This window comes from Coregonus lavaretus, assembly GCF_964263955.1.
Source record: "Coregonus lavaretus genome assembly, chromosome: 8".
Taxonomy (NCBI): domain Eukaryota; kingdom Metazoa; phylum Chordata; class Actinopteri; order Salmoniformes; family Salmonidae; genus Coregonus; species Coregonus lavaretus.
Window position 1 is genome coordinate 45,212,870 of NC_139995.1, and position 24,468 is coordinate 45,237,337.

The following is a 24,468-nucleotide window of genomic DNA, read 5'->3' on the forward strand; positions in this document are numbered from 1 at the left end:
CTCAACTATCAGTGTCTTCGTCTGGCCCTCCCACCTGCTTCATCATCTTCCTCATCCTCAGTAAAAAATAAAGGCCCCATTTTGAAGTGTGGATTGTGTGGCGGTAACAAATGTTTGGTCAATGTGTTTCAGCATCATGGCATGGCTGTGCTCTTCCAATAGTGACTGAATCATCTAGGACCCAGAGAGAGAGAGAGAGAGAGAGACACAGACACAGACAGAGAGAGAGATACTCATCAGTTAGCTAAACAAATAAAACCACAGCACACTCCTAACACAGAGATATAGAACAGAAGAACCGAAGAGAAAACAGGAAGTGAAAGCGAAAAGGTAGGAAAAATCTGTGTTTCAAAACATCTCACCCCTCAGAACGTCAGAGCTTTGGTTGTCATCATGGACACGATTATGCCCAAATGCCCTCCTCGTCATCCTATTGGTGACAGTGTTATAGGCCGGCAGAAAAGCAGGAAGTGAAGAGAGTAGAAAGGGTTAACAGGAGTTAGTATAGGTCAAAGGTTATTATCTGAAAGCATGTCATGAGTAGGTAAATATGCAGTAGAGAAATGATTGAAAGCAGTAGATTAAGAGTCATGATAATGTTACACTGTATATAGGATTATTATAGAGGATAGCAAAGGCATCAAGGCATCGTAAATCTGGTTTTTGCTTTTCAATCCAATCTGCATTGCACAAGTTAATTAAAGGCCCACTCTATAATATTTACAGACAGTATTGGTTGAATGGGTTAACAGTGGTCAGCTTGATCCAGGCATGACTGTTGAGCAAAGCTGAGAATAAACATTGGGTCTATTTTGACCTCCCACCAGGAAGGCACTGCAGTAGAGTTCTCACAGGGCTCTGGTCAAAAGCAGTGCAGTACAGGGAATAGGGTGCCATTTGAGACGCAGCCTTAGAGTTCATCTAAACATAGATTTAGACGCACGATGCACACTCTGGCCATTAGACCACCACACCACAAGGAGGACAGGATACAGAGGGACAGCCTGCTTTTTGTCTAATATTGTCCGCAAAAACATCTGTTATTGCAAAAACATAATGGACCTAAATATTTGCCATAATGTCAACCATTTAAAGGGTTCTCTTTAGAGTTGGCAATGGCAATGCAATACATTCTGAGTAAATAAGAGAATATGGCTTTGAATAAGTAGAGTACGTGCACCACTTTAGTAGCTACAAAGAGTAAAAGCCTTACAATCAGAGTTCTGGGCCCGTAGTCATAAAACGTCTCAGTTTTGCATAATTAATATGACCCTAGATCAGCACTGCTACTCTGAGATGCTTTATGAATCAAGCCCCTGATTGTAAACACAAGAAAGGGAGACATGTGACCTGGTCGTGGGAGGGGCGGTGGCCGGCATGGGGGGGTCCTCTGGCAGGCCCTGGTCCTCCACGGTGGTGTGGGGGTGGGTGGCGGGGGTGCCCGCCTTGCTGTTGCGGGGCATGGGGAGAGTGATGGGGGTGCTGCTGGGGGTGCTGGGGGTGTGGGTGCTGCGGGTGGGGGGCTTGCTGCGGGGAGCCGTGAGGGTGCTGCTGTGGGTGCTGTTGGGGGTGGGGGTGCTGCTGCTGTGGCGGAGGCCCGTGGGGATGCTGTCCTGGGTGGGGGTGTTGTTGTTGTGGGTGTGGGTGCTGGGCTTGCAGCGGGTGCTGAGGCCGTGGTTGGTGTTGGTGCTGGGGTGGGGGCTGTTGGGGGTGCCCCTGCAGGTGCTGTTGGGGGTGCCCCTGCGGGTGCTGTTGGGGGTGAGGGGGGTACTGCTGTTGAGGCTGCTGGGGGTGAGGGTGTTGTTGGGGTGGGGGCTGGGGGTGCTGGGGGTGTGGGGCATGGGGGTACGGGGGCTGCTGCTGCTGCTGGGGATGTGGAGGATGCTGGTACTGGTGCTGGGGGGACTGTGGCTGAGGCTGGGGACCCGGGTGGTGTTGCTGGGGTTGGGCATGGAAGGGGGGATGGGGGTGGTAGTGGTCGTCTTCATAGTTGTCTGCCATTAGCTTCATCCTGCTCTGTGTCTGTGGAATAAAACACAAAAACGTAAGTGCTACAATTTAACACGAGAGACCCAAACACTGAGTTAGTCATTATGAATGGAAGGACTTGATTGAGTTAGCAGCGAGAGAGTAGCAACTGAGTAGCTGAAATAAGCTTATAACGGAACAACTGCTTCTATCGTGAGCAGGTCCTTCCTGCAAAATATTCTTTTTGGATCTCAATGAGACAAACCTGTGTACATAAAGGCAGGGTTGGAGTCAATTCCATTTTAATTCAGTCAATTCAGGAAGTAAACAGAAATTCCAATTCCAATAAAAATTTCAGTTTACTTACTGAATTGACTTAATTGAAATGGAATGGACCCTGAGTAAAGGTTGAATATAATGGCTACCTGAGTTGTGTCACCAGGCCTGACCTGCTGTTTTAGCTGGTGCATTAATCTGTCCTTCTCCCTCTTCAGAGCCAGAACCTCTTCCTGGGTCTTCTTCTTCCCAGAGGCAGACAGCTCTAGCAGGGCGATGTTAGCATCCTTCTCACTGATGGCTGCCAGCAGGGCCTGTTGTCTATAGACAGACAAGAGAGAAAGATATCAGTCAGCACAGCTGAGACAAAACATGCATCTTTCCCATATCTGAAGATAGCATATTTAACCATTTCTCTCTATTTAAGAGAAACAAAAAAGTATTGACATGGCATTTGAGCATTCACACGACCAAGCCAGTTCTGCTTTATATCCTTGACCTATTTGAATGATTTGACTGCAGCTCTTTTTGATAACCATTGTTAAACAGAATATGAACATGAATATGAACATGTTTCATTGCTCTGCTGATGTACAGCACGACATCCCGTGACTTACTTCATCTCCAGGATTTCCTCCAGCTGTTTCCTGCGCTCCTGTCTCATGTTGGTCAGGTTACCGTCCCTCTCCTGCAGGGACTGCTGGGTAGACGAGAGGCGCTGCTTGGTAGCGTCCAGCTCCTGTCTGGTCCTCTCTAGGGTGTTCACCATCTCCTCCAGCTGACACACATACACACACAGGAATTACAGACATACTGTATTTTCTATGTCTCACAGAAAGACACATGCATGCAAAGAAGTAGGCACTCACACAGACATGCAAGCACACACGCACACTTTATAAACAGACCTTTATATGCTGACCAAGGTCCATGGTGTTGTCCTTTCGAGGGTCCCCCATTATCTGACCAGGCTTCTTGTCTCCCTGGGGGCCCAGTTTGAGGTTGGGACCCCCCTTCTTAGTAACCTGCTCCTTGGTCTGCCTGGATGGAGAACCACAGATTGGGTCAGAGTTCAACCCTCTATCATACTAGTCACCGTCTTACTGCACCACAAGCAGAACTACCGGTACCAATGGTTCCTACGTCCCTTTGGGTTGGGGAATCAACTTTTGAGGCATTACTAATACTTTGTTTACTGTACTTTATAGGTAAATAGTGGGTCAGAGGTTTACATACACTCAATTAGTATTTGGTAGCATTGACTTTAAATTGTTTAACTTGGGTCAAACGTTTCGGGTAGCCTTCCACAAGCTTCCCACAATAAGTTGGGTGAATTTTGGCCCATTCCTCCTGACAGAGCTGGTGTAACTGAGTCAGGTTTGTAGGCCTCCTTGCTCGCACATGCTTTTTCAGTTCTGCCCACAAATGTTCTATAGTATTGAGGTCAGGGCTTTGTGATGGCCACTCCAATACCTTGACTTTGTTGTCCTTAAGCCATTTTGCCACAACTTTGGAAGTATGCTTGGGGTCATTGTCCATTTGGAAGACTTCCTGACTGATGTCTTGAGATGTTGCTTCAATATATCCACATAATTTTCCTTCCTCATGATGCCATCTATTTTGTGAAGTGCACCAGTCCCTCCTGCAGCAAAGCACCCCCATAGCATGATGCTACCACCCCCGTGCTTCACGGTTGGGATGGTGTTCTTCGGCTTGCAAGTTTCCCCCCTTTTTCCTCCAAACATAAAGATGGTCATTATGGCCAAACAGTTATATTTTTGTTTCATCAGACCAGAGGACATTTCTCCAAAAAGTATGATTTTTGTCCCCATGTGCAGTTGCAAACCGTAGTCTGGCTTTTTTATGGCGGTTTTGGAGCAGTGGCTTCTTCCTTGCTGAGCGGTCTTTCAGGTTATGTTGATATAGGACTTGTTTTACTGTGGATATAGATACTTTTGTACCTGTTTCCTCCAGCATCTTCACAAGGTCCTTTGCTGTTGTTCTGGGATTGATTTGCACTTTTCGCACCAAAGTACTTTCATCTCTAGGAGACAGAACGCGTCTCCTTCCTGAGCGGTATGACGGCTGTGTGGTCCCATGGTGTTTATAGTTGCATACTATTGTTTGTACAGATGAACGTGGTACCTTCAGGCATTTGGAAATTGCTCCCAAGGATGAACCAGACTTGTGGAGGTCTACAATCTTTTTTCTGAGGTCTTGGCTTTCTTTTGATTTCCCAATGATGTCAAGCAAAGAGGCACTGAGTTTGAAGGTAGACCTTGAACTACATCCACAGGTACACCTCCAATTGACTCAAATTATGTCAATTAGCCTATCAGAGGCTTCTAAAGCCATATTTTCCTGGAATTTTCCAAGCTGTTTAAAGGCACAGTCAACATAGTGTATGTAAACTTCTGACCCACTGGAATTGTGATACAGTGAATTATACGTGAAATAATCTGTCTGTAAACAATTGTTGGAAAAATTACTTGTGTCATGCACAAAGTAGATGTCCTAACCGACTTACCAAAACTGTAGTTTGTTAACTGGAAATTTGTGGAGTGGTTGAAAAAATAGTTTTAATGACTCCAACCTAAGTGTATGTAAACTTCCAACTTCAACTGTATATACACTGAACAAAATAAAGTGTTGGTCCCGTGTTTCATGAGCTGAAATAAAAGATAACTGAAATTTTCCACATGCACAAAAAGCTTATTTTTCTCACATTTTGTCCACAAATTTGTTTACATCCCTGTTGGTGAGCATTTCTCCTTTGCCAAGATAATCCATCCACCAGACAAGTGTGGCATATCAAGAAGTTGATTAAACAGCATGATCATTACACAGGTGCACCTTGTGCTGGGGACAATAAAAAGCCACTCTAACATGTGCGTTTTGTCACATAACAATGTCACAGATGTCTCAAGTTTTGAGGGAGCGTGCAATTGGCATGCTGACTGCAGGAATGTCCACCAGAGCAGTTGCCAGTGAATTTAATGTTAATTTGTCTATCACAAGCTGCCTCCAATGTCATTTCAGAGAATTTTGCAGTATGTCCAACCGGCTCCACAACCGCAGACCACGTGAAACCACGCCAGCCGAGGACCTCTACATCCGGCTTCTTCACCTGCGGGATCGTCTGAGACTGTTGGATTCACAACCGAAGAATTTCTGCACCAACTGTCAGAAACCATCTCAGGGAAGCTCATCTGTGTGCTCGTCGTCCTCACAAGGGTCTTGACCTGACTGCAGTTCTGCGTCGTAACTGACTTCAGTGGGCAAGTGCTCACCTTCGATGGCCACTGTCATGCTGGAGAAGTGTACTCTTCACGGATGAATCCCGGTTTCAACTCTACCGGGCAGATGGCAGACAGCGTTACAGATGGCAGACAGCATTGTCTGCCATCACGTGGACGAGCGGTGTGCTGATGTCAACGTTGTGAACAGAGTGCCCCATGGTGGTGGTGGGGTTATGGTATGGGCAGGCATAAGCTACAGACAATGAACAAATTGCCATTTTATAGATGGCAATTTGAATGCACAGAGATACTGTGACGAGATCCTGAGGCCCATTGTCGTGCCATTCATCTGCTGCCATCACCTCATGTTTCAGCATGATAATGCATGGCCCCATGTCGCAAGGATCTGTACACAATTCCTGGAAGCTGAAAATGTCCCAGTTCTTCCATGGCCTGCATACTCACCAGATATGTCAGCCATTGAGCATGTTTTGGATGCTCTGGATCGACGTGTACGACAGCGTGTTCCAGTTCCCGCCAATATCCAGCAACTTCGCACAGCCATTGAAGAGGAGTGGGACAACATTCCACAGGCCACAATCAACAGCCTGATCAACTCTATGGGAAGGAGATATGTTGTGCTGCATGAGGCAAATGGTGGTCACACCAGATACTGACTGGTTTTCTGATCCACGCCCCTACCTTTTTTTTAAGGCATCCTTGACCAACAGATGCATATCTGTTTCCCAGTCATGTGAAATCCATAGATTAGGGCCTTATGAATTAATTTCAATTGACTGATTTCCTTATATGAACTGTAACTCAGTAAAATCTTTGAAATTGTTGCATGTTACATTTATATTTTTGTTCAGTATATATATGGCACATCAAGAAACTCAGGTTAGACATACAGGTACTGTAACTGACACTGAAATTTGAATCTAAAACCAATGAACAACATTCAGGAGACATGAGACACAGATGAGACATATACATGTCCATGTTAATATGTCTAGAGATCTCTGAAATCACTCACAGGTTTAGGCACCAGAGTTAGAATAGTAGGGGGGAGTCGCACCTCTCAGGTGAAGGGATGGGGCTGGTGGTGGTGGGGGGGAGATGGGGGGGGTGCTAATGAAGGTTCGCTACTTACCTGGGAGCTAGGCTGCAGACGGAAGAGTGGAGGAAGAGGAGGAAGAGTAGGAGGAGGTGTAAGGAGGGATGGCAGGACAAGAGGAAACAGTGGACAGACACAGGAGACAGGAGGAGAAGAGTAAAAAAATAAAACATTAGAATCAGACAAGAAGAAGGACAACCGAGGACCCAGAACCAGAATAGGTCAGAGTGTACACAGTCAGAAACAGACAGGGAAAGATCATCATCATCATCATCATCATCATCATCATCATCATCATCAGAGGCACCAATGAGAGACAGTCACTGGAAGACACAGCAGCCTAACGGACATAGCTAACGCGGGATGCACAGGATACACCTTCTCCTCTGACAGCCAGGTTAGAACCCTGTATGTCTTTGTATTAGCTGCTGGCTGCATAGCCTGTGAGTGTGGGCCGGGCATGCAGTCAGTCAGACAGAGGGGACAGAGGACACTAGCCGTGATAGAGAGAGGGGGAGTGAGCGAGGGTAGACTAGTAGGGGGGGGGGGGGGGGGAGAGCTAGTATACTAAACAGCAAGGAGGAGAGGAGACCAAGTGGGCAAGGCAGCAAGGGAACCAGTCAAGGGAACCAGTCAAGGGAACCAGTCAAGGGAGCCATGGCAGACAGCCAGACAGAGGGGGACAGTACATACAGACCCTACCTACTAAACAGCTCACTCACAGAGCAAAACACTGTTGACCTGGAGCACAGCAGCTCTAGTCATGCAGGCCAGGCTACTAGGCTGAGAGCTAGCATTTACATCGGGCACAGCAAGCTGGACAGGGAAGGGGAGAGGGCAGGGGAGAGCAGGGCATAGGTCAGTGTAGAGAAGGTGGGAGTCACTGTTAGTAGTAGGGTGGAGGTATCGAAGCAGTGAAGGATGAGGATGGTTCTGGAGGAGGGGTGGAGGTATCGGAACAGAGAAGGGTGAGGGTGGTTCTGGGGGAGGGTTAGGGGTGGAGGTATCGGAGCAGTGAAGGGTGAGGGTGGTTCTGGGGAGGGGTGATGGTATCAGAACATCGAAGGGTGAGGTTGGTTCTGGGGGAGGGTTAGGGGTGGAGGTATCGGAACATTGAATGGGTTGGTTCTGGGGGAGGGTTTGGGGTGAAGGTGGTCAGATGCGGGGTAGGAATGAGCAGGGGAAGCAGCATGCTCACAGCAGGAGAAGGACTCAGCTCTAAAGACCTTCCTACACTCTTAGAAAAAAGGGTTCCAGAAGGGTTCTTCGTCTGTCCCCATAGGAGAATCCTTTTTGGTTCCAGGGGAAAGGGTTCTACATGGAACCCAATAGGGTCCTACCTGGAACCAAAAGGGTTCTACCTGGAACCAAAAAGGGTTCTTCAAAGGGTTCCTTTTTTTCTAAGAGTGTAGGAAGGTCCTATCTAGAACCTAAAATTGTTCTTCAGCTATTCCCATAGGAGAACCCTTTGTAGAACACTTTCCCCTGGAACCAAAAAGGATTATCCTATGGGGACAGACGAAGAACCCTTCTGGAACCCTTTTTTCTAAGAGTGTACCAAAGCTACACCAAACAGCCAACACACAAAAGGCCACAGAAAAAAAGTGTGTGTGTGTGTGTGTGTGTGCATGTGTGTGTGTGTGGAATCAGTGTCTGGTTATTGTATATGTGTAAGGTACATGTACAATATGTGCATTTGCTACAGTACAGATCCTATAATGGTACTCTGTTGTAATGAGAGTGAGTTCATGGTAAAGGGACATAACAGGACTGTCAAATGAAATATCATCCAGGAAATGAAAGGAATACATATGATATGCATTCGAAAAGTATTCAGACCCCTTGACTTTTTCCACATTTTGTTACGTTACAGCCTTATTCTAAAATGGATGAAATCTACACACAATACCCCATAATCACTAAGCAAAAACTGTTTTTTAGAAATGTTTGCACGTATTAAAAATAAAAACTGAAATATCACATTTGTATAAGCATTCAGTGCCTTTACTCAATACTTTGTTGAAGCCCCTTTGGTAGCGATTACAGCCTCAAGTATTCTTCGGTATGACGCTACAAGCTTGGCACACCTGTATTTGGGGAGTTTCTCCCATTCTTCTTTGCAGATCCTCTCAAGCTCTGTCAAGTTGGATGGGGAGCGTTACTGCACAGTTATTTTCAGGTCTCTCCAGAGATGCTCGATCAGGTTCAAGTCCGGGGCTCTGGCTGGGCCACTCAAGGACATTCAGAGACTTCTCCCGAAGCCACTCCTGTGTTGTCTAGGCTGTGTGCTTAGGGTCGTTGTCCTGTTGGAAGGTGAACCTTCGCACCAGTCTGAGGTCCTGAGCGCTTTGAAGCAGGTTTTCATCAAGGATCTCTCTGTACTTTGCTCCGTTCATCTTTCCCTCGATGCTGACTAGTCTCCCAGTCCATGCCGCTGAAAAAAATCCCCACAGCATGATGTTGCCACCACCATGCTTCACCGTAGGGATGGTGCCAGGTTTCCTCCAGATGTGACGCTTGGTATTCAGGCCAAAGAGTTCAATCTTAATTTCATCAGACCAGAGAATCTTGTTTCTCATGGTCTGAGAGTCCTTTAGGTGCCTTTTGTCAAACTCCAAGCGGGCTGTCATGTGCCTTTTACTGAGGAGTGGCTTCCGTCTGGCCACGCTACCATAAAGACCTGATTGGTGGAGTGCTTCAGAGATGGTTGTCCTTCTGGAAGGTACTACCATCTCCACAGAGGAACTCTGGAGCTCTGTCAGAGTGACTATCGGGTTCTTGGTCACCTCCCTGACCAAGGCCCTTCTCCCCCTATTGCTCAGTTTGGCCGGGCAGCCAGCTCTAGGAAGAGTCTTGGTGGTTCGAAACGTCTTCCATTTAAGAATGATGGAGGCCACTGTGTTCCTGGGGTCCTTCAATGCTGCAGACATTTTTTGGTACCCTTCCCCAGATCTGTGCCACGACACAATCCTGTCTCGGAGCTCTATGGACAATTCCTTCGACCTCATGGCTTGAAATTTTGCTCTGACATGCACTGTCAACTGTTGGACCTTATATAGACAGGTGTGTGCCTTTCCAAGTCATGTCCAATCAATTGAATTTACCACAGGTGGACTCCAATCAAGTTGTAGAAACATCTCAAGGATGATCAATGGAAACAAGATGCACCTGACCTCAATTTCGAGTCTCATAGCAAAGGGATTGAATACTTATGTAAATAAGGTATTTCTGATGTTTATTTTTAATACATTTGCAAACATTTATAAAAACCTGTTTTTGCTTTGTCATTATGGGTTATTGTGTGTAGATTGATGAGAAAAAATACATAATGAATCCATTTTAGAATAAAATTTGGAAAAAGTCAAGGGGTCTGAATACTTTCTGAATGCACTGTATGTGTTGAAACGTACATACTGTATATGAGAAATATATGACGTCCTTATGGCTTTTATATGTAAAATCTTATGCATACAGTATTAGTTCAGTATTAATACAAATATTTAAGTATTTATTCATACATGCTAATGTAGATGATTGGTTTTTGATATAGTTTGTTTAGTCATATATAACATTGCTTGTTTTCAATTGCCCATTCTCACCTTAGTTACTGAGTCATAAAGTGTGTGCAGACACGGGTGGAGAAGCAGGCTGAAGACATGCACAGACAACATAAGATACACACACACCGGTGCAGACTTTTGCAAGACTTCTGCTGTAAAATTTGCACAACAGATCTAGTGATCTTTACATAACATGGATGGGCCGATGGGCTTCCAAATCAAACCAAAGAAATGAACAGGTGAGACCAGATGCAGGTGCAGTCGCAGACGTAAACCACGAGGGCAGCCGAGCTGAAGTGCCAGGGGCAGAGCACTCACTTTCCCAGGAAGTCCCACACCATCCCCCCAATCTGCTGGGGGGCAGCGGACACAGGGGGGAGCGGGTCAGGGGGAGCTCTACCACCGGGACCGTGACGAGGGACGGGGCCAGAGCCGGGGCCAAGGCCGAAGCCAGGGCGAGGGACAGGGGAAAGGTGAGGGGGGCTGTGCCAGGGGGAATAGGAGGAGGAGCGTGAGGAGGAGGGTGAGGGGAAAGTGTTGGGGAGATACAGAGAGAGAGAGAGAGAGAGAGGTGACACGGAAGAAGGGAGAGAGGGAAAAAGGAGACGTTGGCGTGAACAAGGAAAATATAAAGGGGGGAAGATTTGGGCGAAGATGGTAAAGAAGGACAGAAACACTCAGTTAAATGAATCAGTCACAGCATGAGTATGACACACTGAAATGCAATGGCACCGTATTATTGCCAGGGGGCGCTCATGTGGCGAGCACATACAGTTTGACCCACCATTTTCTGCAATATTTTACACTAAAATATTCATCAATACTCTATAAGCAGGATGTAGATTTCAGTCAGCACAATACCCGGGCGGGGGGGGGAGATTTACAGGATGACATAACATCCATATATCAACAAAGACAGGATGAGAGAGTACATTAACTACACAAGAGCACATTAAAGCCAACTTGCACAGAGTTACAGAAACAACGCATAGCAATAAAGCAGTCAACACAGGGCCTTTTGGAGAGGACCCTCACATCCAGTGCATTTTCATACAAATACAATGACCTTCGCTGCACATTGTAGGAGTTTCACCCATAGCCTTGCTTGCTCACAAAAAAACTATCAAAACCCCCATTCATACTGTGACTCAATCAAGTGATTTGTAGTGATTAAATAAGACTTTCAAACATTGCATTAACAGTAAGTAATAGTATTGCCTTAGACGTTAACCCGGGGATATGGTGTTAGTCTGATAATCAGTTCAACAAATATGTTTATATTTATCTATAATTCTGTCTGTTTCTCTATCCATCCATAGCACTTCCATACTTACGCCACACCTCCAACTCCTCAACATCAATATATTTATCTATTATAATAATAATATGCCATTTAGCAGACGCTTTTATCCAAAGCGACTTACAGTCATGCGTGCATACATTATTTTTTTTGTGTATGGGTGGTCCCGGGGATCGAACCCACTACCTTGGCGTTACAAGCGCCGTGCTCTACCAGCTGAGCTACAGAGGACCACCTACATACTTGACATATCTGTAAATATATATAACACTTCTGCTGAGTACCATAGAAATGTAAAGCTAAGGGTAGTATAGCCCAGTTACCTTTCCAGCTCGGCGATCTTCTTATCCTTGTCATTCTTCTCAGTCTCCACCTCTCGGAGGATGGCTAGTAGCCTATCCACCTCGGCCTGGGCCTTGCCAGACTCCTCCTTGTAGTAGGAAACCTCCTTCTCTAGGAGCTTGACTCGCTGCTCCCGCTCCCGCTCCACATACTCTGGGTTCCCCCTGGAGCCCAGCCCCACCTGCTGCTGCTGCTGGACCTCATGGACCTCATGGGCTTTCTGCATGGTCATGGATATGGGGAAAAACACACACACACACAAATGGAGGCAGGAATGAACACACACACGTACGCATGCATGGAACACACGCACAGGCATGCACGCACCAACTCACACAAATAGGAGAAAGGGGCGATAACCCAGAACAGACAAGCTCCACAGTTAGTCAGTGTCTTTAATGAACTACTCACTCGCCTCTCGCTTCTCTCTCCCTCTTTCCCTCTCTCTGTACTGTATGAATAAAGCATAGTGAACAGGGGACATCAGTACTGCTATGGCTCATTAGCTCTGACTGAGACTGTTATTTAGCTCCATTAAATTAACCAGTCCTGTGAGACTACTGTACCAGAGTGATTGGAACTGAAGGCTACTTGTGCCTGTTACAATATGCTAATGCTAACAAGAAAAACAAGCGATAAGGAACAGTTGAGATTTATACATCTGTCATTTAGTATCATTCGTTTACCTGAGTAGGTTCTTACAGACTTGCTGACCTCATAACAATAACTTTTTAGGAGCCAAAGCAGACTGTGGGCCAATTTCCCAGAAACAGATTAAGCCTAGTCCTGGTCAAAAGAGCACTTTCAATGGAGATTCAACATTTAGCATACATTTATTTTAGTCCAGAAGCAGGATTAATCTGGGTTGGGGAAACAGGCCCTGTGTGTACAGGAAGGACAGGACCAGGGCCTGTATCCACAAAGCATCTCCCAGTAGGAGTGCTGATCTAGGATCAGGTCCTCACCTGACAATATAATCGTATTCATTATGATCTAAAATATTAAACAGATCCTAGGTCAGCACTCCTACTCTGAGATGCTTTGTGAATTCAGGCACTGGTTATAATCACTTGGTAGAATCACTCTCATTTTTACATTAGTCATTTAGCAGACGCTCTTAAACAGAGCGACTTACAGTTAGTGAGTGCATACATTTTTCATACTGGCCCCCCGTGGGAATCGAACCCACAACCCTGGCGTTGCAAGCGCCATGCTCTACCAACTGAGCTACAGGAGGCCTCTCCTCTCATATCTCTATGGAAAATCACACCTCATCACCTCTAGTGTGTCTAAGTTACAACACATCTGAGACATCACATCGGCAATGCTGACAGTCACAGAGCAACACAACAGAGCAACACAACAGAGCAACACAACAGAGCAACACAACAGACCTAACACAACAGACCTAACACAACAGACCTAACACAACAGACCTAACACAACAGACCCAACACAACAGACCAACACAACAGACCTAACACAACAGACCTAACACAACAGAGCAACACAATAGACCTAACACAACAGACCTAACACAACAGACCTAACACAACAGACCAACACAACAGACCTAACACAACAGACCCAACACAACAGACCTAACACAACAGACCTAACACAACACACCAACACAACAGACCTAACACAACAGACCTAACACAACAGACCTAACACAACACACCAACACAACAGACCTAACACAACAGACCTAACACAACAGACCTAACACAACAGACCCAACACAACAGACCTAACACAACAGACCTAACACAACAGACCAACACAACAGACCTAACACAACAGACCTAACACAACAGAGCAACACAACAGAGCAACACAACAGAGCAACACAACAGACCCAACACAACAGACCTAACACAACAGACCCAACACAACAGACCTAACACAACAGACCCAACACAACAGACCAACACAACAGACCAACACAACAGACCTAACACAACAGACCTAACACAACAGACCTAACACAACAGACCCAACACAACAGACCTAACACAACAGACCTAACACAACAGACCCAACACAACAGACCTAACACAACAGACCTAACACAACAGAGCAACACAATAGACCTAACACAACGAGAGAGCATGACTAGATAAATATAGATCACCACATTGAGCCACATCAACCATTGCCAGTGTTAGAAGTTTAATATTACACCTCTGTTCTATTGACCACTTATTAACATGTAGACAGTGAAGGGAGCCAAACGGTGACGATAAAACAAAGCGTGCGATAACAAGGAGGACCAATCATAGCATGCAAACCAACACAGCTGAGAAGACAATCTTTGCAATGCTTTCCCTATGAACAGAGTCAGGACAATCCAGCAGTGACAACAAGTGACATATTTCAAGCATGAGGAGTAAGGTAAGCACCAACAGTTTCGGGGAATCTAAAGGTCTCAGCGGTGGGTGGCGTCAGTTGTGTACCTCTATAATATAATATAATATGCCATTTAGCAGACGCTTTGATCCAAAGCGACTTACAGTCATGTGTGCATACATTTTTACCTCTAACTGATAAGACTAGCCTTTGGGCCCTGGTCAAAAGTAGTGCACTATATAGGGAGTAGGCTGCTGTTTGGGACACACACCTATAGGCCCTATACAGGTATGCAAGGCCTACAGTTAGACAAAAATGTGTTGATTATTAATTCAGAGTTTGTTAAAATAATGGTACAGAGCTGATTGATATCTTGGTATCTTACTATCAGTCATAAGTCATGATGCCGGATGTGAGAACACTATAGAAGAAGAAACTATCCATAACTCCCTTTTTTTTTGCTTTGAAGCTTCGACCACAGTGAAAAACACATTATATCACCATTGTACAAGTCTTAATACAATTCTTTCTAACAGAGACCAAGGGTTGAGCAACAACGGTAGATTAGGCTATCTATCAGGATGCAAAGAAACAGAACCCAAACTGTGTGTTCATACAGATAGCAAGCTATGCTAAGATAAGCTAAATGCTAAGCTAAATGTTAAGCTAAATGCTAAGCTAAATCCTAAGCTAAATGCTCACCTCACACTGTGTTCACCCAGAACAGAGGCTAATATGTGTGTAGTTGGAAAGCGAAATCATACTTATACAGTGCAAAGGTCAACATGCATCTACATTATCTGAAAGAGATACTAGGGACAGTGGGACTGAGACCATGTGACCATGGCATAATTACCCACTAGCTAGCTAGCATGTTCCAGGATTTTAGAGTAGCTTTTGGTGGGTGTCCTCATGCTTTCAATAAATGCCACCACAGAGAGCTCCGGACAGAGCAAAGAAGGACTTACAGGGTTGTTCATCTGACTGAACAGCTGCTCTGCTTGCTACATTGCAAAGGAAGGTGGTGAAGTGGGGAGATGAGGAGGGAGGGGGAGGGGGGAGACCGGGGAAGATAGCATTAGCATGTAGCTCCATTAGCCAGAGGAGAGTAGAAACAGCGGGATCAGGGTAGAACAGACTAGCCTGGTACCAGATCTGTTTGTGCTGTCTTGCCAACTCCTATGGTCTTTGTCATGCCAAACAGACAGTTCTGGGACCAGGCTAAGAACAAATATGTTACATGTTAGCCTACATGTTACATGTTAAAGCAGTATCAATATAGAGAACATGTTTAATGTACATGTTACTGTTATATAAATAAAATTACACACAATTCGGAAGCCGGTCTACCCATCATGGAACATTGACTTGATTTTGGTAATTTTATTTCTATGGTTGAGACAGCTAGCACCACTGGAGAGGAACAGAGGAAGGAGGAGGAGGAGGAGGAGGAGGAGGAGGAGGAGGAGGAGGAGGAGGAGTGAGGAGGAGGAGGAGTGAGGAGGAGGAGGATACAGAATGGGTGGTTATGGGACAGAGGGACACAAGGGGGAGATCTGATGGACATCTCAGCTCCCCATCTCAGTGGTTCTACGGTGTCGTAGGAACATTATCTGAACGTTATCCAGACATAACGGTTTCCACTAATTATCACAGCCACAAAGTCAAAATTGGCTACATTGTAAAAATGTATGAAAACAAAAATGTATTTAAGGTTAGGGTTAGGCATAAGGTTAGCATTATGGTTAAGGTTAGGGTTGAGGTTAGGTTAAAAAAAAATAGATTTTAAGGAGAGAAACTGTAGAAATAGGCAGGGTTTATTACTTTGTGATTGTGGTAACTAGTGACGACCAGACATAACTGGTCCAATAGTATCCAGTTAGTAAGTTAATTAAATGCGGAATACTCTGATTTAGTTTTTCCAGTCTATCACTATAGGAAGTCAAAACAACATTATTTGATTCCGTTGATAAGAGGGTTTTAACAAGCAGGGAATTTATGGAGGATTGGACGTTTTCACAATGTTGCTACAGCGTTGTGTATGTGTGTAATAGTAGCAGCAGCAGCATTGTAAAAAGGATGTGTGTTGGCAGGGACTGATGAGGTGGTATATATCAGACATGCTAATAGTAGAGAATGCTTCAAAATGATCCACCAGGGTTTGGTTCAAGTTGAATTGAAGGCAGTCAATTCAGCAAGTAAACTGAAATTCCAATTCAATAATTGATCAAAAAGCCATCTACAGTATTTTCATTGACATCTCAATACACTTAAAAGTAGAAGCTATTTATTTCAAAAGATGTTCAATGTTTAAAGTTTAAATTCAAATCACTTCCTGAATTGACTACCTCCTTTTCGAATTTGACCCCAACCCTGTTATCAACCATGACAGATAGAACATGGCAGCTTTACACACGCTCAAGTCCAGTAACCAGCAGGGATAGCACACATAACCGGGTTGTAACCAAAATGGTATTGAATTGAGGATGTTACTGTATTATAGCAATGAATAATTATTTTTTTCTTCAAAAATTGGATTAATGAAACATGCTTGAATAATTTGTGGTTTAAATGGGAAGTTCAGTATTTTGGTTCCTCGTACTGAAAGTAGTCTATGGGCCAGGAGAATCTGTAATACATGGTTCGGTTTTCTTTAAACAGCCACTACAAACTTCAGCTAACTTTAGCCACAGCTAGCTAAAAATCCATGTAAGTGATAAGGGAAAACATGCAATACTGAACTTCCCTTTTAATGTGACTATCTCTGCCAGCTGGACTTGATGCAGGGTAAAGTAAAAGTCTTCATCAGCCATACAGGTATAACACTGTCTACATACTGCAGGTTTAGACTGAATTGTAAAAATGCAACTGAAGAGAAGCAGATTAGTAGAGGAGATTATCATGGTATAAAAGGGATCTCTTCCACTTGTTTCATTGAACCACTTATACTGGCTGAACTGTGCACAATGCACTGTAGGTTCATCTCCATTATCAAACATAAGTAAGCTCTGTACCATACAGTGTTACTATAAATCCTCTCCATCCATTTAGCAGGGATTCTAACAGTGATTTTAACTGTGACAGACTAAATCACTGAGGCCGTCCCAAATGAGTTGTTCAGGTGGTCATTGCTAGTTTACAAAATAGACATCAGAATGAAACCGCAAAGGCCTCTGGGAGAATGCTGTATCTTTGAATCCCAGCCATGTATTCCCCACTTCCATTGACACTTTTAAGTGATGCAGTGCTAGGACACCTACCTTCTGTAACTGTGTCTCCAACTTACTACACTCCTCTTTCTTCTGCTCGATGGCCATCTCCAGAGACTTTAGCTTGGACTCTTTCTTCAGGCTGGAGGAGGCCAGGGAGGAGGCATGCTCCTTCAGGTCAATGAGACTGGACTGCAGGGGGACAGACAGGGACAGCACTGACAGTTAGGACCAGTCCAGACCAGGTGGCACAGCGCAGTAGAAACACTGAACAGGCCTAACTGAGTCACACTGCCAGAGGGAGCAGCGTCCCATGCATTTTAAATGGTACAATTATTTTGCTCACTGTTCACTGCCAATTGCTCATGCAATACACATGTGCTCACAAACAAATACACACGCAAATGCACACACACACGCAAATGCACACACACACACACGCACACACACATGCACACACACACACTGACCTCCTTCTCTGTTAATTCCATATGGAGGGTGTTGACTTTCTCCTTGAGGTCCTTGTTCTCCTTCTTATAGGACTCTACCTCGTCCATCCTCTCATTGTCCTCCCTCGCTCTCTGCTCCTTCAGTCTCTCTATTATCCGCTCCTGAGAGAGAGAGACATACATACACCAACAGTCAAACGTTTTAGAACACCTACTCATTCAAGGGTTTTTCTTTATTATTCCAATTTTTTCTACATTGTAGAATAATAGTGAATACATCAAAACTATGAAATAACACATATGGAATCATGTAGTAACCAAAAGTGTTAAACACATCAAAATATATTTTATATTTGAGATTCTTCAAATAGCCACCCTTTGCCTTGATGACACTTTGCACACTCTTGGCATTCTCTCAACCAGCTTCATGAGGTAGTCACCTGGAATGCATTTCAATTAACAGATGTGCCTTCTTAAAAGTTAATTTGTGGAATTTCTTTCCTTCTTAATGCGTTTGAGCCAATCAGTTGTGTTGTGACAAGGTATACAGAAGATAGCCCTTTTTAGTAAAAGACCATGTCCATATTATGGCAAGGACAGCTCAAATAAGCAAAGAGAAACGACAGGCCATCATTACTTTAAGACATGAAGGTCAGTCAATACGGAACATTTCAAGAACTTGCAGTCGCAAAAACCATCAAGCACTATGATGAAACTGGCTCTCATGAGGACCGCCACAGGAATGGAAGACCAGAGTTACCTCTGCTGCAGAGAATAAGTTCATTAGTTACCAGCCTCAGAAATTACAGCCCAAATAAATGCTTCACAGAGTTCAAGTAACAGACACATCTCAACATCAACTGTTCAGAGGGGACTGTGTGAATCAGGCCTTCATGGTCGATTTTGCTGCATAGAAACCACTACTAAAGGACACCAATAAGAAGAAGAGACCAGCTTGGGGCAAGAAACACGAGCAATGGACATTAGACAGGTGAAAATGTGTCCTTTGGTCTGGAGTCCAAATTGGAGATTTTTGGTTCCAACCGTTGTGTCTTTGTGAGATGCGGTGTGGGTGAACGGATGATCTCCGCATGTGTAGTTCACACCGTAAAGCATGGAGGTGGATGTGTTATGGTGTGGGGTTGCTTTGCTGGTGACATTGTCTGTGATTTATTTGGAATTCAAGGCACACTTAACCAGCATGGCTACCACAGCATTCTGCAGCGATACGCCATCCCATCTGGTTTGGGCTTAGTGGGACTATCATTTGTTTTTCAGCAGGATAATGACCCAACACACCTCCAGGCTGTGTAAGGGCTATTTTACCAAGAAATGTACAGTGGGGAAAAAAAGTATTTAGTCAGCCACCAATTGTGCAAGTTCTCCCACTTAAAAAGATGAGAGAGGCCTGTAATTTTCATCATAGGTACACGTCAACTATGACAGACAAATTGAGAAAAAAATATCCCGAAAATCACATCGTAGGATTTTTAATGAATTTATTTGCAAATTATGGTGGAAAATAAGTATTTGGTCACCTACAAACAAGCAAGATTTCTGGCTCTCACAGACCTGTAACTTCTTCTTTAAGAGGCTCCTCTGTCCTCCACTCGTTACCTGTATTAATGGCACCTGTTTGAACTTGTTATCAGTATAAAAGACACCTGTCCACAACCTCAAACAGTCACACTCCAAACTCCACTATGGCCAAGACCAAAGAGCTGTCAAAGGACACCACAAACAAAATTGTAGACCTGCACCAGGCTGGGAAGACTGAATCTGCAATAGGTAAGCAGCTTGGTTTGAAGAAATCAACTGTGGGAGCAATTATTAGGAAATGGAAGACATACAAGACCACTGATAATCTCCCTCGATCTGGGGCTCCACGCAAGATCTCACTCCGTGGGGTCAAAATGATCACAGGAACGGTGAGCAAAAATCCCAGAACCACACGGGGGGACCTAGTGAATGACCTGCAGAGAGCTGGGACCAAAGTAACAAAGCCTACCATCAGTAACATACTACGCCGCCAGGGACTCAAATCCTGCAGTGCCAGACGTGTACCCCTGCTTAAGCCAGTACATGTCCAGGCCCGTCTGAAGTTTGCTAGAGTGCATTTGGATGATCCAGAAGAGGATTGAGAGAATGTCATATGGTCAGATGAAACCAAAATAGAACTTTTTGGTAAGAACTCAACTCGTCGTGTTTGGAGGACAAAGAATGATGAGTTGCATCCAAAGAACACCATACCTACTGTGAATCATGGGGGTGGAAACATCATGCTTTGGGGCTGTTTTTCTGCAAAGGGACCAGGACGACTGATCCGTGTAAAGGAAAGAATGAATGGGGCCATGTATCGTGAGATTTTGAGTGAAAACCTCCTTCCATCAGCAAGGGCATTGAAGATGAAACGTGGCTGGGTCTTTCAGCATGACAATGATCCCAAACACACCGCCCGGGCAACGAAGGAGTGCCTTCGTAAGAAGCATTTCAAGGTCCTGGAGTGGCCTAGCCAGTCTCCAGATCTCAACCCCATAGAAAATCTTTGGAGGGAGTTGAAAGTCCGTGTTGCCCAGCGACAGCCCCAAAACATCACTGCTCTAGAGGAGATCTGCATGGAGAAATGGGCCAAAATACTAGCAACAGTGTGTGAAAACCTTGTGAAGACTTACAGAAAACATTTGACCTGTGTCATTGCCAACAAAGGGTATATAACAAAGTATTGAGAAACTTTTGTTATTGACCAAATACTTATTTTCCACCATAATTTGCAAATAAATTCATTAAAAATCCTACAATGTGATTTTCTGGAGAAAAACAATCTCATTTTGTCTGTCATAGTTGACGTGTACCTATGATGAAAATTACAGGCCTCTCTCATCTTTTTAAGTGGGAGAACTTGCACAATTGGTGGCTGACTAAATACTTTTTTCGCCACTGTACCATCAGATGACCTAGCCTCCACAATCCCCTGACCTCAACCCAATTGAGATGGTTTGGGATGAGTCGGACGGCAGAGTGAAGGAAAAGCAGCCAACAAGTGCTCAGCATATGTGGGAACTCCTTCAAGACTGTTGGAAAAGCATTCCAGGTGAAGCTGGTTGAGAGAATGCCAAGAGGGTGCAAAGCTGGCATCAAGGCAAAGGGTGGCTATTTGAAGAATCTCAAATATTAAATATATTTTGATTTCTTTAACACTTTTTTGGTTACTACATTATTCCATATGTGTTATTTAATGTCTTCACTATTATTCTACAATGTAGAAAATAGTACATATAAAGAAAAACCCTTCAATGAGTAGGTGTGTCCAAACTTTTGACTGGTACTGTACATAAACACATTATGTCTAACATCAACACATTATGTCTACCATCAACACATTATGTCTACGATCAACACATTATGTCTACTACAACACATGATGTCTACCATCAACACATTATGTCTACCATCAACACATTATGTCTACCATCAACACATTATGTCTACTACAACACATTATGTCTACCATAAACACATTATGTCTACTACAACACATTATGTCTACTACAACATATTATGTCTACTACAACACATTATGTCTACCATAAACACATTATGTCTACTACAACACATTATGTCTACTACAACACATTATGTCTACCATCAACACATTATGTCTACCATCAACACATTATGTCTACCATCAACACATTATGTCTACTACAACACATTATGTCTAATATTAACATATTATGTCTACTACAACACATTATGTCTACCATCAACAAATTATGTCTACTACAACACATTATGTCTACTACAACACATTATGTCTACCATCAACACATGATGTCTACCATCAACACATTATGTCTACCATCAACACATTATGTCTACTACAACACATTATGTCTAACATCAACACATTATGTCTACCATCAACACATTATGTTTACTATCAACACATTCTGTCTACCATCAACACATTATGTCTACCACAACACATTATGTCTACCATCAACACATTATGTCTACTACCACACATTATGTCTAACATCAACACATTATGTCTACCATCAACACATTATGTCTACCATCAACCCATTATGTCTACCATCAACATATTATGTCTACCATCAACACATTATATCTACTACAACACATTATGTCTAACATCAACACATTATGTCTACCATCAACACATTATGTCTACTATCAACACATTATGTCTACCACAACACATTATGTCTACCATCAACACATTATGTCTACCATCAACACATTATGTCTACTACAACACATTATGTCTACCATCAACACATTATGTGTACCATCAACACATTATGTCTACCATCAACACATTATGTCTACCACAACACATCATGTCTACCATCAACACATTATGTCTACTACAACACATTATGTCTAACATCAACACATTATGTCTACCACAACACATTATGTCTACCATCAACACATTATGTCTACCATCAACACATTATGTCTACCATCAACACATTATGTCTACCATCAACACATTATGTCTACTACAACACATTATGTCTACCATCAACACATTATGTCTACTACAATACATTATGTCTACTACAACACATTATGTCTACTACAACACATTATGTCTACTACAACACATTATGTCTACCATCAACACATTATGTCTACCATCAACACATTATTTCTACCATCAACACATTATGTCTACTACAACACATTATGTCTACTACAACACATTATGTCTACCATCAACACATTATGTCTACCATCAACACATTATGTCTACTACAACACATTATGTCTACCATCAACACATTATGTCTACCATCAACACATTATGTCTACCATCAACACATTATGTCTACTACAACACATTATGTCTACTACAACACATTATGTCTACCATCAACACATTATGTCTACCATCAACACATTATGTCTACTACAACACATTATGTCTACCATCAACACATTATGTCTACCATCAACACATTATGTCTACCATCAACACATTATGTCTACTACAACACATTATGTCTACCACAACAGAGCTATCTATATCATAATCCTTATTACTTTTGAAAACATACAGTCTCTCTTCAGAGGAAAGTCGAGCCACAAAACAACACTGAAAGCAAGTTCTTGATCAATTGTGTGTTGCTCACATTTCCATCTAAACTCAGTAATGCATATACAGGTCATGTGACCTGAACTTGTGGTTCTAAGTTCTCCTACCATGAAACTCTGGGCCCTATATCTCTATGTTCTGTACCTTCTCAGAGAGCGCCTCCTCCAGGGTGGCCAGTGCAGTGTCAGTGTTACTGGAGTCAGTCTGTAGAGACTTCACCCTGTCCTTCAGGTTCCCCAGCTGCTTGTCCTTATCACACAGCTGCTCCTGCAGATTCTCAATCTGGGGGTGGGAGAGAGAGAGAGAGAGAGAGAGAGAGAGAGAGAGAGAGAGAGAGAGAGAGAGAGAGAGAGAGAGAGAGAGAGAGAGAGAGAGAGAGAGAGAGAGAGAGAGAGAGAGAGAGAGAGAGAGAGAGAGAGAGAGAGAGAGAGAGAGAGAGAGAGAGAGAGAGAGAGAGAGAGAGGGAGAGGGAGAGGGAGAGGGAGAGGGAGAGAGAGAGAGAGAGAGGGAGAGGGAGAGGGAGAAAGAGAGAGAGAGAGAGAGAGAGAGAGAGAGAGAGAGAGAGGGAGAAAGAGAGAGAGAGAGAGAGAGAGAGAGAGAGAGAGAGAGAGAGAGAGAGAGAGAGAGGAGAACACCATTGTAAATACAACCCATATTTATGTTTATTTATAATTCCCTTTTGTACTTTAACTATTTGCACATCATTATAACACTGTACATAGACATAATATGACGTTTGAAATGTGTCTATTCCTTTGAAACTTGTGAGTGTAATGTTTACCATTCATTTTTTATTGTTTATTTCACTTCTGTTTATTATCTATTTCACTTGCTTTGGTAATATAAACATACACTACCGTTCAAAAGTTTTGGGTCACTTAGACATTTCCTTGTTTTCGAAAGAAAAGCAATTTTTTTGTCCATTAAAATAACATCAAATTGATCAGAAATACAGTGTAGACATTGTTAATGTTGTAAATGGCTATTGTATCTGGAAACGGCAGATTTTTTATGGAATATCTACATAGGCGTACAGAGGCCCATTATCAACAACCATCAATCCTGTGTTCCAATGGCACGTTGTGTTTGCTAATCCAAGTTTATCATTTTAAAAGGCAAATTGATCATTAGAAAACCCTTTTGCAATTATGTTAGCACAGCTGAAAACTGTTGTGCTGATTAAAGGAGCAATAAAACTGGCCTTCTTGAGACTAGTTGAGTATCTGGAGCATCAGCAATTGTGGGTTTGATTACAGGCTCAAAATGGCCAGAAACAAATAACTTTCTTCTGAAACTCGTCAGTCTATTCTTGTTTTGAGAAATGAAGGCTATTCCATGCGAGAAATTGCCAAGAATCTGAAAATCTCGTACAACACTGTGTACTACTCCCTTCACAGAACAGCGCAAACTGGCTCTAACCAGAATAGAAAGAGGAGTGGGAGGCCCCGTTGCACAACTGAGCAAGAGGACAAATACATTAGAGTGTCTATTTTGAGAAACAGACGCCGCACAGGTCCTCAACTGGCAGATT

General features: G+C 43.5%; 1 protein-coding gene across 1 annotated transcript in view; it reads right to left on the reverse strand.

The window, feature by feature from the left end:
- Positions 1 to 403: 403 nt before the first annotated feature.
- LOC311134241 (ERC protein 2-like) overlaps positions 404 to 24,468 on the reverse strand; it is a gene marked incomplete at both ends in the record, with an annotated part of 77,392 nt that continues 53,327 nt past the window's right edge. The window contains 12 exons of the mRNA XM_084167861.1: positions 404 to 430; positions 1,351 to 2,022; positions 2,394 to 2,565; positions 2,862 to 3,022; positions 3,153 to 3,285; positions 6,637 to 6,648; positions 10,479 to 10,643; positions 11,784 to 12,022; positions 15,123 to 15,158; positions 17,415 to 17,555; positions 17,834 to 17,974; positions 23,082 to 23,219. Of these exons, the coding sequence (XP_084023987.1) occupies positions 404 to 430; positions 1,351 to 2,022; positions 2,394 to 2,565; positions 2,862 to 3,022; positions 3,153 to 3,285; positions 6,637 to 6,648; positions 10,479 to 10,643; positions 11,784 to 12,022; positions 15,123 to 15,158; positions 17,415 to 17,555; positions 17,834 to 17,974; positions 23,082 to 23,219 (2,037 nt within the window). The remainder of the gene's footprint in view (positions 431 to 1,350; positions 2,023 to 2,393; positions 2,566 to 2,861; positions 3,023 to 3,152; positions 3,286 to 6,636; positions 6,649 to 10,478; positions 10,644 to 11,783; positions 12,023 to 15,122; positions 15,159 to 17,414; positions 17,556 to 17,833; positions 17,975 to 23,081; positions 23,220 to 24,468) is intronic.